Source organism: Corythoichthys intestinalis, chromosome 10 (assembly GCF_030265065.1).
Source record: "Corythoichthys intestinalis isolate RoL2023-P3 chromosome 10, ASM3026506v1, whole genome shotgun sequence".
Taxonomy (NCBI): domain Eukaryota; kingdom Metazoa; phylum Chordata; class Actinopteri; order Syngnathiformes; family Syngnathidae; genus Corythoichthys; species Corythoichthys intestinalis.
In genome coordinates this window covers 36,911,897-36,925,399 of record NC_080404.1, presented here as the reverse complement: position 1 = coordinate 36,925,399, position 13,503 = coordinate 36,911,897, and the positions used below count along the sequence as shown (strand labels likewise).

The window sequence follows — 13,503 nt, the reverse complement described above, 5'->3', positions numbered from 1 at the left end:
TTGTTGTCTTGTGTCACTTAGATTATTAGACTAGCTTAACATTTACTGTAATTAGCATGTTCATAGGCTCTGGCGCCTTCTTCTGGAAGTGGAGAAAAGGAAATTCTCTTTGCAACCCCTGAAACCAATAGGCCTGCTGTTTTATGGAACGTAGACAATCAACCAACTCATAAACTCCCTTATATAAGTTATTTGCTTCCACGGACTGTAATAGGCATTTTAGCTGGGAGTTGAAAGAAACAACAACAAAAGAAAGCAAAATTCCATACCAAGGGCGTAGGTTTGCTCTCAACATTGGTAGGGACGATATTAAGGCATAACACTTTTTGCTAGGGGCGGGATATTAATAAGACTCAACAGATTATTGAACGGGGGTCTGGACAACATTTCTCACGTATATGGACCTCATTAATTGATAGGCTTTATTTATTTATTTATTTCATTTAATGTTTTATTTATTTAGCCTGTCAATTAAATATTTTTGATTTATTTTGCATTGAGCAATGCAAAAAAATCTGTATTGGCTTAAGCTAACTTTCATGTGTATTGGTTCAGGGGATACAACGTTCGATTCAAACCTTTGTTTGAATCAACAACCAGTCAAGAAACATTTTGAAGTGCAAGTCCCTTTATTTAAAAAAACAGGGAGGTTTCCAAGAATGGGTCCACTTTTCAATTTTCAATTTCAATTTATTCACACACACATGAATATTTACAAAGTGTGTATCATATCATAGTGCTGAGATTATGTGTGAGTCAGGTCTCCTTAAGAAGCTACTAAAAGCTTATAGTCAGGAGCCTGCTTACATCTAGACAATCATGAGAAAAATTATCAGATGAGCAGAAGTGTGAGTTGTAGTATTTTACAGTGTTCTCATTCAGAAACATACTAATGGACAATAACAAACTCTGTATACACACACACACACACACAAACTTTTGGTGGGCCACTGGAGTATCCCTAGACTGAGTAGACTCATACTAAAGTATTCAAGTATAAAAGTGATTTGGAAAAAAAAAAAAGAAGGGGAAAAAAATCTGAAATATCCAAGGACCGATCTACATCTGAGCCATCCTAGACAACCCCAAGACTCGAACCAATTCTGATGTGTAATTTCATTCCACAGATTTTTTTTCCATGTCAGTTCATGTTCATATAATTTTTTTTTTTCTTTTTTTCAATAAAGGGACTTCCATGCTGAAGCCACCGGGTTGCATTACCATAATACACATAAGTCAAACAATGATCTAAATGAGGTTACGGCTAGCTTGACTTCTTTATTCCTTGTGGAGCCTGGTCTCACCGCAGTAGTTTTGCAGGCCAGCAAGTTTAAAGCTATGCTAACTCTGATACAGGTCGGACTTTCAGCAGCAAAATTAGTGGTGCTTCCCCCACCTCCACGACATTGATTTCTTTTTACATTACTTACAGTGGCTGCTGCTGATGCTGCTTTGAAAAAAAACCCAAAAAAACTAATATCCCTCTTCTTTTGAGGAGGCGGCGGCATGTTTTATTCCTGTCTGGTTGTCAGTGGGGCAGTGTGGGTGTGAGTGTGCATCTGTGTGGCGGAGGGGGGTGTCAAGTCATCAGACAATCAAACATGCGTTTCGGGGAAAACAATGGACCGGCACATTCAGCAAGTGAAAAGGGGTAAATCTACAGTAAGTCTGAAGATAATGAAAATATTTAACTTAGTAATGGTAGGATCTATTCTAGCCTTATAACATATGGGAAGAAAATATAAATTACTAAAATAACAACTCATTATATAATTCAAATAAGGTTGCTTAAAAGTTGGTGGAGACAATTTGAGCATCCTGAAAAGTTGGTTGTGTTATAGCCCTACCATCCTTATGTAAACTTACGCCCTTGCAATCAAATGTTCTTTACATTGCTTTCACTTTAAATTTGATTTTTTTTTTTTTTTTTTTTTTCATATTTAGTTGTATTAACATTTGAGTCTGATGGCTTTAACAGGTTTTACATTAAAACTTTTTTTTAAATAGCAGCATTTAATTACAATAATTTACATTTACAATGTTTTTTTTTTATTTTTATTTTTTACATTTTATATTGTTGTTATTATTAATGTCAGTTTTCAAGGAAGTCTTAGTTTTTCAGAAAAAAGTAGCCTTTCTATGTATGATAATAATAATAATAGTACTGTAATATTAATAATATAATAATGTATATTTTTTTGTCACTCAAAGGAAACCTATAGAATAAAATAGATGAACACCCCCCACAGACACACCCACATGGTGTCCACGGGTAAATATAATTAGAGTACGATAGCCCCACTATGTTCTTAGGTAGCATAGGTGCTTAATGGCATATTTTTTGTTGTTGTTTGTTCTTTTTCTCGACTGTGTTCTTCCTTTTTCTCTGTCCCCCCAAAACCATTCGTGTCTGGAAAAAATGGATGAACAGAGTAGAAATGAATGGATAATATTGTAATAGATTTTTTTTTTTTTTTTCAGAGCAACAAAATTGCTGGTACAAAAAAATTTAATGTTCAACTTAGATGCTATAAAATTCGAAGTCTAGAAAAAAATATGAAATTTTGTAATGTTTCAATTTGTGTAGCATTTGAAACAAGTGAGAGTAAATTTTTAATTAACTTCTTTTGACATTTAGAAAAAAAAGTTTTACAAAGTACTTAAAAATTGTGTCCTATATTTCAGCCTTATAAACTTTTGTACTTGTACTGCCTCTTTTGTACATGACTTGATTAAATTGTTTTTTGTTCCTGTAAGAATAATTTTAAAAAGAAAAAAATTACTGTGATACATGAATTGAATCCGTATTCCTGCAAAAGTAACCAAAAGAAGGACTTAAGCAGAAGCATAGAAATATGTTTCTCAGTAGAGGTGGAGTTATACAACAGTATTTGATGATGTTTTACTGTATTTCTTTTTTTTTTTTTTTCTTTTTTTTGAGCAGATGTTCTACAAATAAGTCACATTTGACTCCCGCACAATCTCCTTTGGTGCAGCACCAGCGTGAGCAATACCAATTACCAAGTTACACTCAAAGCGCCCTCTGAGCATTTCAGAGCCAAACATGCTGCAGTGGCGTATTTTCCAAATTACATAAAACACGGAATGCGCAGATTACCCTCGCTAATCCAAGGGCCAACTTGTTCATCTTTCTGCAATATTGCTGCATTGGCCACAAACCAGAGATCCTTCTGCCCTTCTCTAGTTAGGTTCTCAAGATGTGCGTCATCAACTTTATTGTGCCTTTAAAATCAGGCAACGTGGTCCCAAAGTAAAAGGTGAACTCAACCACGCCCACCCTAAGTACATAAAACAAACCAAAAAAATGCATTTAAATCATGACACACATTCAATGGCTATTAAAAGAGAAATGGACAGGGAATAATACGCGAAGCATCCCAAATGAGCGTGCATTATGCCATGTAGGAGGCAGCCAGGATTACTGCTGTGTACAGGATTACACAGTGGGAAGTTGCAAAAAGCACTGAAGCTGGAAACGCACAAACTAAAGACAGGTTTCAGAGTTCATCATATTTTCAGTTCGAGAAAATAGGGTCACTTGTGATCGGTGGCAAAAGTACTCTGTAAGCAGTTGTAAAATAATGTTGAGATAAAAAAACTATTAAAGAGTAAGGACCCCAAGTGTGAGTTTGTATTTTTCAAACTGTCAATATAGTATCAAAAAAATCAGGAGGGAAGCTTCACGGGGGAATATGTGTCCTTTATTGTTTATTGTGTGTGTGTGGGGGGGGTTGTTTTTGTTTTTGTTTTTTGTTTTTTTGTACATAATGTGGTAAAAAAAAAAAAAAAAGTCAGAAAAATACAGAAAACTGAAAAATGCACCACAGAGTCCTTCAAAGTGTAAATATCTTCTAAATCTCATCCACTACAACGTGAAAACTGCAATGCCAAATAATGTACAATATATCAATCAGTTAACTTGACAAGTTTCACATATTAACAAGTTTAATGTTTTATCAAGTTTCACATTTTACTGTAATGGATTAAAGGGTGTAACTAGAGCTGTCAAAATTATTGCGTTAACGGGCGGTAATTAATCTTTTTAATTAATCATGTTAAAATATTTGACGCAATTAACGCACATGCCCCGCTCAAACAGATTAAAATGACAGCACAGTGCAATGGCCACTTGTTTCTTGTGTTTTTTGGAGTTTTGTCGCCCTCTGCTGGCGCTTGGGTGCGACTGATTTTATTGGTTTCACCCATGAGCATTGTGTAATTATTGACATCAACAATGGTGGGCTACTAGTTTATTTTTTGATTGAAAATTTTACAAATGTTATCAAAACGAAAACATTAAGAGGGGTTTTATTATAAAATTTCTATAGCTTGTACTAACATTTATCTTTTAAGAACTGCAAGTGTTTCTATCCATGGATCGCTTTAACAGAATGTTAATAATGTTAATGCCATCTTGTTGATTTAATGTTATAATAAATACAGTACTTATGTACCGTATGTTGATTGTATATATCCATCTTGTGTCTTATCTTTCCATTCCAACAATAATTTGCAGAAAAATATGGCATATTTTATAGATGGTTTGAATTGCGATTAATTACGATTAATTAAGTTTTAAGCTGTAATTAACTCCATTAAAAATGTCAATCGTTTGACAGCCCTAGTTATAACATGAGTTTTGCATTTTAAAGGTGAACATTTTCACTCTGTAACGTCATGTTTCATATTGACTCTTTTTGGGCCATTGACGATCAAAGACATCCAGTTAGGTGGCTCTTTTTGTTCTTGTGCTGTGAATTCGAATAATTTTGTCACTAGTAGACATCCAATCCATTTAAACCTCCAAGTTCGAATGGGTTGGACATATATAGCTATCAATGGAACCAAAATAAAAACATTCCATTCCCTTACTCTTAGATCACTGGTGAAGTCATTTTTACTGTCAAATGGGAGACTAGCTACAATGTAAGTAATAATAATAACTAGCCCTGCATGCAGGACTGAACGGGCCCTAGCGCTCACAATTTGGCGCAACTCGAACATCACGCAAACTCGGTTTTAATTGGGCCAATTCGACAAAGTGTGCCAAATTCTATGGCTCTGTAAGCTGCCTAAATCCCTGAAAAAATACACTTCCTCTTAATGCGAACAAAGGATGGTCATGGCAACAGACAGAAATGTGGACATTGGCCTTAAAATGTAGTATTACAAAAAGTCTTCAAACTACAAAAGAACTGGACATGTATAAGTAAAATGAGTTACTTTCTGTTGCCACCAGTTGGCGCTACAGAGTTGACGTAAATAATCCACACAGGACCCTTCAGGGTAAGACTCAACAAGCAAGTTTGGCGCATATATGTTGTATATCTGCCAAGTTATGACAAAATTTGTTGTGAGACAAAATGCCGAGGGTCTTTTAACTTTCCTGTTTGTACCCCGCCGCTTCATCGAAAACTCAACATTTTTCATTAGATACCTGAACACATGTCTTAAGGCTCCCCTGATGCAGGTTTGAGGTCAGTTGTTTTTTTTTCCCAAGGAGGAGGAGCCTTTCTCGTAAAAAAAAAAAAAAAGCGTATTTCCTGTACCCACTAGGGTGTGCCAGGCCTAATGGGTAATATTTCAATGCAGTCGTGTTCAGGCCAGGATACCTCTCATGCTTGCCAGATATGAAAAATATTGCAACTTGTATCAGGAAGTTATTAGTCATTTACTGAATTTGGTGTGTTGCCACAAAAAACGCCTGACTTTGGTACCCCGCCCAGGTCAGGCCCATGAATGAAAACTCACCATTTTGATAACTTAACATCTCATATGTCACGTGAACTGTCCAATTTTGAGGAGGATCCAACTAACTGCCTATGCACAATGGTCTCAAACGTGCATGCTGTTTATCGTCTAAAATTAATTTTTTTTTAACATTCAATCCAAAACACCCGATTTCCTGTTGGGTGGAAGAGACTTTTTGGACTCCCCAAATTTCATCGCTCTACGTTGAAAAAATTTAAATGGAGAGGACTTTTTTTGATTACAAGGGGGAGCCACTGAGCCATTTTGTTACATTTTTTTGCAACGTTGCAAAATGATCTAAATTTATGCAAAGCCGCGTGTATGCAAATTTTGGTGACTTTTCGAGGATGTTCAGGCCTTCAAATTGACCATTTTCATTTTCTATGAAGAAGAGATAATAATCCTTTGCATTCCAATAGGGCTCTCGCATCAATTGGTGCTGGGGCCCTAATAATACATTTTATTTATAGAGCGCTTTTACAGATACTCAAAGACGCTTTACAGTTAAAACAAAAAAGCAGCAAACAACATGAGAACAAAACCATAAACAACAAATAATTATAACTTAAAAGACAATTTAAAAGGTGAGTTTTTAGGAGTTATTTGAATCTAGGAATGTGTGAACAGGTGCGGATGGGTTTAGGGAGTGACTTCCAAAGGGAGGGGGCAGCAACAACATGCAATAATATGCTGCTCTTTGAGTATAAAAGTTTTTTTAAAAAATATTGGGATCGAGTGTTGATAAATATTTAAGATTGTAAAAGAAAACACATTTACACAGATATCTATCATCATGTTATAATGATACTGTACCTTTCTGTTTCATTTTCTGGTGTGTAATATGTTTCCTTATGAATCAAGTGTGAACAAACAGGAAAGATGTGTTTATAGAACTGGCTAGACAACGTGCTGTAGATATTTCAGAGGATGTTTGTGTTTGGCTCTTATGTCAAATGAACAATGTTGGCGCGTGCATATGCAACGCGCCATCTGTCTGGCTTTCCTCGGCACAGATCATGTCCGGCGCATGCCCGCTGCCACTGTGCCGTGCTTCTGTTTGTTTGCAAGAGTCCAGCCTGTGACGTATTATAAAAGTACAGTGACGCAGGCGGGGATTACAGATCAACTGATGAAACTTTACAGTACACACACATAGACTGAACACACACACCATTTGGGACACTTAGGACCTAACTGTGATTATCTGACAAAGTGCATTATGAAAAACATACTATTTTCTACATGCACTATGAGATTTAAGAAACACAATTTTAATTGTACTGTTTGTTAATCTCTCTATAAAGACGGTTTACATGAGCATATTATTTATTCAAATATGCGCAAGATTTCCTTCTTTTTTTAAAGACGGGAGTTGAACAAGAATGATCAATTATGGAAAACATTGTGTTTTAGTAGTCATAAACTGTCTGAGGGACATGTTCATAGCATGGCCCAGAATTCTTGCTGTGATTTATGAATAATATACATTCATAGCATGTGAGTTTACAGTACACATTTGGAGAAAAATATTCATCAAATGAAATCTTCTTTAATGACAATTGTTGTCGACTTTTTACACTTTTGAATAAAATAAGTTCATTTAATATAACTGGCCGAAATGAAATACATAGTCGCTTTAAAACAAAAAGCACATTTCTCCAAATTGTGGGTTTTGAAACTTTTGGGGAACAAATAAGTCATCCCATAATTTGGAAATACATAGTTTTTGTTAGCGAGCAACAGATACTGTATATACAGAGCTGTGTTTCTAACAATTCTTACAACGTTGAATACTGCTCAGTTTTGTACCTGACTTATTCAGTTGCCTAAAAATATATATATATATGTATATATATATATATATATATATATATATATATATATATATATATATAATAACAACTACATTAACTCTTTCAGTGCCATTGATGATGATGAAAGACGTCCAATCATGTGGCTCTTTTCTTCCTTCTGCTGTGAATTTGAATTAGTTTGCCACTACTAAACGTCTAAGCCATTTGTCCAAGATTTGTCCATTCGCTGCCAGCCCTCAAAAGGCCTGCACGTCTGTCGCTGTCAATGGTAGCCAATTAGTTAAACAAGATTTTCAAGTAGTTGTTGTCGACACGTTTTTACAGAATACAGGCAAGTACGAAATTTGGCTAGGTTCATACTGCAGGTCTTAATGCTCAATTCCGATTTTTTGTCATAACTGTTTTTTGGCGTGCCTGTTCAGACTGCCTTTGTCCATTGATCCCGTTCAAGTATCACGCATGCGCACTAATTTGCAGTCCGAGATGCACTGAGCAAATTGACCCGGATGTGCAGGAGCATCAAAATAAATGATTACATATACTGGTTCAACGTCATTCAAGGGTGATCATACTTTGATTTCCAAAAAGAGAACACAAATAACAGACATAAATATTCCCCGTTTAGTCTTATATTCAAAGTTTACATGGATTGGTAGCATGCACTCTCTGTACGTGCATGACGCAAACACACACACACGGACAGTTTGCCCTGACTCTCGGACTGTAAGTTATCTTGAAATATTGCTCATTTTGAGCACAGAGAGAAAACCGAACATTCTCAGGCTTATCCCACCCCCGATTTTATTTCTTTATGACTGTTGTCAAGCCTGCCTCTTCTTTAAAAGCCGCATTCAAGCTAGGCGCTAACGCTAATACACAGCCCCATCGCTACCGTAGCGGCCTATCTCTCTCGCTCTTTGCTGACGTAATGGGGGTACTGCACGCTACACGTCACTTCCGCTCGTTAATATTTATGACGTTAGCTTCTGTGGCTCTGCTGTTAGCTAAGGGGGGACAAGCTCTTGTTTGTCCCTAATAGTAAATGAATGGGAATAGTGTACGAACGAGATGTTTACAGAGCTAAACCTACCAATTCTGTCCGAAAATGATGTCCCTGGTGCCAAATTCACTGGTAAAGATGTGAAAGAACATACAAATGTTCAGTTAAAGAGATGGCTTGAGTGTCGACGGCTGAAAAAGACGGAAAAAAACGAGCCGACCTAAGCTTACCCTTAGCTTTTTTATAATCAACACTTTTTTCTTACGCCACTGACAATGACATTCTCCTGTTCCAACAATCTATCCTTTACCACCATAAGCCCCATCTTTCTTATACATTATATCCTCTGGTTGTCTTACGTCTCCGACCATTCTTTTGGGGGACATTGCTGTTATGTGTAGCGATCGCAAATGCTACTCGTTGACAGCCAACGAACACTGCATTTTTTCATTAATAACAAATATTAATTCTATTAATTTATTTACGCTTCCCCCTTACTAAAGTTGTTTCTTTAGAACAGAAAAGGTAACAACGGTGGCAGTCATATACCACTTTAAATGTTTTTTTCAGGTCATGCATTGTCAGAGAGAAGCAGCATGACAAAACGCTACGCTAAAAAAATGTCATAATATCGAAATGGCTTACCTCTTGGCCCAAACAAAATGTTTACTGCATATGAAATGTGAACGGCTTCACTTTGCTGGCGTTAAACTGGTCGTTTAGACGTCCGCGCCATAGAAGCATAGTAGCTGCAGTCTTCACATTTTTTCCTACGAGTTTTTGGTTCCGGGAGAGTATGAAGAAAACATCCTATATATGTCGTAATGTTTAGAGTTGTTTCTACAAGTTACATCGTAGCAGCGAATAATCGGCATGTCAGTTTTTGAGAGTTTTTGAAGATTACCGGAGAAAGAAGGCCGAAAAATAATGGTTTGCATGCGAGAGCGTGTATATAATGTCCTTCTTCCGCTTTACGATGCGACGTCATGGTCTAAAAATAGCCTGCGTGCGATACGCTATTGCTACATGGATTCGGATTTGGGGGACTTGACAGTTCAGACCGCAGCCACATTCTGGAAAAATGTGGCCAAGGTCAAATTTAACTACATACGAAAGTGACCTAGATCGGATTTGAAATGGTCCACTTTTATGCGACTTTCCTGTTTCGACCGTCACTCGAGTCGGAAAAACACAAAAAAATCGGATTCGTGCATTAAGACCTGTGGTATGAACCTAGCCTTAGAGTTGTTTCTTCTATTAAACAGCAGTTGTAGTAATTACTCCAACTGAACAGAAAGAATACACATATATTATATCTACAGTATATATTCGTGCTATTACAAAATCCGTGTAGAAACAGTAAATGTGCTATCTTGCCCAATTCATCCACAAAGGCAGGAAAAACTGTGAATCATGAATCCGAGAGCAAAAGAATGTAATCAAGTATATCTCTACACTGGTGCAATCCCTTGACTAACAATCTTGCCATAAAGGTGAGCAATCACACCTTTTCAACAAATCTCCCGCCCTAGAACAGAAGAGAGAGTAGAGAGTATCAGCAGTGTATCACACCATGTCATCACACTTACAAACTGCTGAAAAAAATGGCTGGCTGCAAAGTGTTTGATGCCGTTTAGTAAAGTTCTGCAGTGATTCTGCTGGGGTCGGCCTTGCCCTTAATCGGCCTGTCATCTGATCTCCGCCTCACCTTCCTGTCCTCACTGGACTCTTTCCGCATCAGGCTCTCGTCGCTGGCCGCCTGCAGGCTGTCGAAGGTGCCTTGCCTCTCGCGTTCCAAGCCGCCCGATCCCCTCTCTCCGCGCCGCTTCTTCCAAAATGCCATCAAGCCCTCCAGACAGGAGAACTTAGTGTCGGTAGTGCAGGCGTACATGCCGATGGGTACGGCCAACACCATGGCGAGGACGATTACCACAATGTGGATCAGCTTCTCTCGCTGCTCCATTTCAGTGATGTCGCTTCCTGTGACGAAAACCACGCACTGGCCAGGGCGTGGCGTCCGGTTCTTGAGCGTCACACAGATCTCGTATTTGGTGGCAGGCATTAGGTCAGATACGGAGTACGAACGGATGCCAGGGCCGATGTAGATGGTCTCCTTCTTGTCGCCGTTGGCGCGGCCCAAATGGATGGTGAACCACGTTTGGTCGGGGTGATCCAAGACAGCGAACCACTCGATGGAGATGCCGCGCACCGTCTGTTTGGCGATGCGGATGTCGATATAAACGTTCTCGTCTTCTGCCAGCAAACCAGGAAGGGATGGTGACTGGTAGCCGTCAGGAGAGAGAATGTCGAGCTGGATGCTTGCTGAGGAGTTTCCGATGAAATTGACAGCACTGCAGGTGTAGACGCCGCGGTCGGCCGTACGGAGCAAAGGGATGACCAAGAGGGACCTGATAGTGTCTTCATCCACTCTCTCCTGAGACTCTGAGAAGAAATGATTTTTATAGCAATATATTTTCACGACAGTCTTTGGTCTCAACATACAACATTTGGACATTACAAACAGTAGTGGTGTCAGGATATTCGACCATGCGGGATGCACGCAACGTAGCGTAGCAACAAGCGAAAAAAATCAAGCTACCACAGTACTTGTATTTGAAGTTTTTCATCAAAATTATTTTGCTAAGTGATAGACCATGGCTATCTTGAAAAACAACATCAAAATTTGGGTATCTCAAGTACTGGTAATAGCAATGGTCAGTTAAAACAACTTCCCTGCACACAAGTTTACTCGTGCAGGTTCGCTCGTACACAGCAGGGCTGCTGACGCAAGCTGTCCAGGATGACGCTGCGCACAATAATCTGAAACACCGAGGGTGTGCAGCTTGACGGAGTCAGTGACCAACATCCAGATTGACTCCTCTTAAAGGAAGCTTTATAGAAGGCTGTGATTAAAATGTGCACATAAGTATCTAATTTAGCACAAGATATCAGGCGATCCGCCTGCCTGGATGTCACACTGCGGAGATCACACTCTTACCATGAAATCCTCTGATTATCTTCAGACCATATGTCCACCACACCGCAGGGTCTGGCCGGGCCTTGGCGAGGCAGCGCAGCGTGACGTTGGCACCCAGGGGCAAGCTGACATTGGCCGACGGGGTGGTGACCACTGGTTTGGCGCAGGCCTGGAGCTCGACCTCATGAAAGAACTTGCCTGCCCTAAAGTCCGGCCCGGAGCAGGTCAAGTAGGAGTTCATCAGAATAATCGGGGGGCTGAGGGAGCGGATGAACTCCACGAAGCCCTTGAGCCGGCAGTCGCACAGCCAGGCGTTGTCGTGTAGCGCAAGGACAACGTTCGGCCCAGAGGAGCTCGCCTCTCCCTCCTCCGTGTTCTGCAGTTTTTGGTACAGGGGCCAGTTTTGGAAGACCTCCTTGGATATGACCGTAAGCCGATTGAAGGATAAGTCTAAGTAAGTCAGATCGGGCAAATTTTTTAACGCGTGCTCCGGCAGGACATCCAGTTGATTGTGTTTCAGGTCTAGGATCTTCAGGCCCGGGGCATCCTCGAACGCCGTCCATGGCACAGAGCGCAGCTTGTTCCCTTGCAGACGGAGCTCAGTCAGATTCCGCAAACCTTCCAGAGCTTTAGAGTTGATCAGGGTAATGTCGTTGAAGTTCAACCACAAGTTCTCCAAGGCAGGTGTTCTGGAGAAAGCTCCGCGCTTGATTTCGGTGAAATGGGATTTTTCTATTCGGATTTTGGTCATATCATGAGGAATATTCTCCGGTATGGCCCCGAATGCATTCTCCTCCATGCATATGAGAGACCTATGAGTGATTCAAGCATCATTTAGACCAGTAAACACTGCAAAGTGATTAGTTTCTCTGAAATTCTAATGTTTCTTTAGAGATACAGTTGAGTAAATTGAACCGTTTCATTTGCTCTTTGCTTATAGACAGACAAAGAACTCCCAAATTCCAAATACAAAATTGAGATACTCATGTAAAAGACCAGTTTTTGGTCTCTTAATTTCTTTCAGAGCTATATAATTAAAGACTGCAAATGAATAAACACTATATTTTCCCTGACACAGAAACAAGGTCAACAAGAGGTCTCACCTGCCATGACGGTCTTCTATACAGCTACACCCCCGCAAACATTGAGAAAAACTTTCATACCCCTGGACGTGAAGCAAAACTATAACTAGCAGGTAAGGAATCCTGTCCATAGTCCGCATAAAATTGCCCAAATGGCGGGCGGCATTCGTGCTCAAGACATGTCGAGTGAGGCAGACGAGGGAAGCTTATTAGGACTAATCCCCGAGTGCACAACACCTAATTCTTGACAGAGTCAGCAGGTCTGACCCACTATTTGTTTAAGTAGGTGACGCCCACTATAAGTAGCCTTTTAGTAGGGGATTGGAAGGTTCTGCTGGCTGATGTCCATTCTCATTCTCATTTTATATACTTAACAGGGATATTGTACAATAAATGTGTTGCACAGAACAGATATACAGTAGCTACAAGTTAATATTCATCTGCAGTCCCTCGGATGAAGATGTTAGCTAAGTTGTCTGAGTGCCACGCAGCTGTTTGCGGTGGCCTGGGCTTGAGTCCCACGTGCGTGTTGTGTCAGAATGGGGCATCTGGCCCAAACACTTGTGTGACAAATCTGCCACGCAAATTGTCTGTTTCGCTATAGCGACCCCTGAGGGTTAAAACCGAAAGGGGGTCTCTCAGTCCCTGATCACAAGCAGTGATGGAAGGTTCTACATTGTATCACAAAAGTGAGTACACCCCTCGCATTTCTGCAGATATTTAAGTATATCTTTTCATGGGACAACACTGACAAAATGACGCTTTGACACAATGAAAAGTAGTCTGTGTGCAGCTTATATAATAGAGTTGATTTATTTTCCCCTCAAACTAACTCAAAATATAGCCATTAATATCTAA

The 13,503-nt window shown here is 39.5% G+C and overlaps 1 protein-coding gene across 2 annotated transcripts; it reads right to left on the bottom strand.

Annotated features, from left to right (window-relative positions):
• Window positions 1-734: 734 nt before the first annotated feature.
• On the bottom strand, window positions 735-12,879 carry lrit2 (leucine-rich repeat, immunoglobulin-like and transmembrane domains 2). Of its 2 annotated transcripts, XM_057849295.1 has the most exons (4): window positions 12,667-12,878; window positions 11,585-12,375; window positions 10,295-11,028; window positions 735-10,114 (listed from the first exon to the last, which is right to left on the bottom strand). In XM_057849295.1, exons 1-4 carry the CDS (start codon window positions 12,783-12,785, stop codon window positions 10,088-10,090), a joined length of 1,671 nt encoding a protein of 556 aa, XP_057705278.1. In that variant the 5' UTR covers window positions 12,786-12,878; the 3' UTR covers window positions 735-10,087. The 2 variants fall into 2 exon arrangements, with proteins under 2 accessions (XP_057705278.1, XP_057705277.1); XM_057849294.1 differs by having other exon boundaries at window positions 735-11,028; window positions 12,667-12,879.
• Between the last annotated feature and the right edge of the window lie 624 nt (window positions 12,880-13,503).

Coding starts and splice junctions, on each gene's coding strand:
- lrit2 (XM_057849294.1), bottom strand. CDS start 12,785: ATGCGGACTATGGACAGGATTCCTTACCTGCTAGTTATAGTTTTGCTT. Junction 12,376..12,666: donor ATAGAAGACCGTCATGGCAG/GTGAGACCTCTT, acceptor AATCACTCATAG/GTCTCTCATATGCATGGAGG. Junction 11,029..11,584: donor GATAATCAGAGGATTTCATG/GTAAGAGTGTGA, acceptor ATTTCTTCTCAG/AGTCTCAGGAGAGAGTGGAT.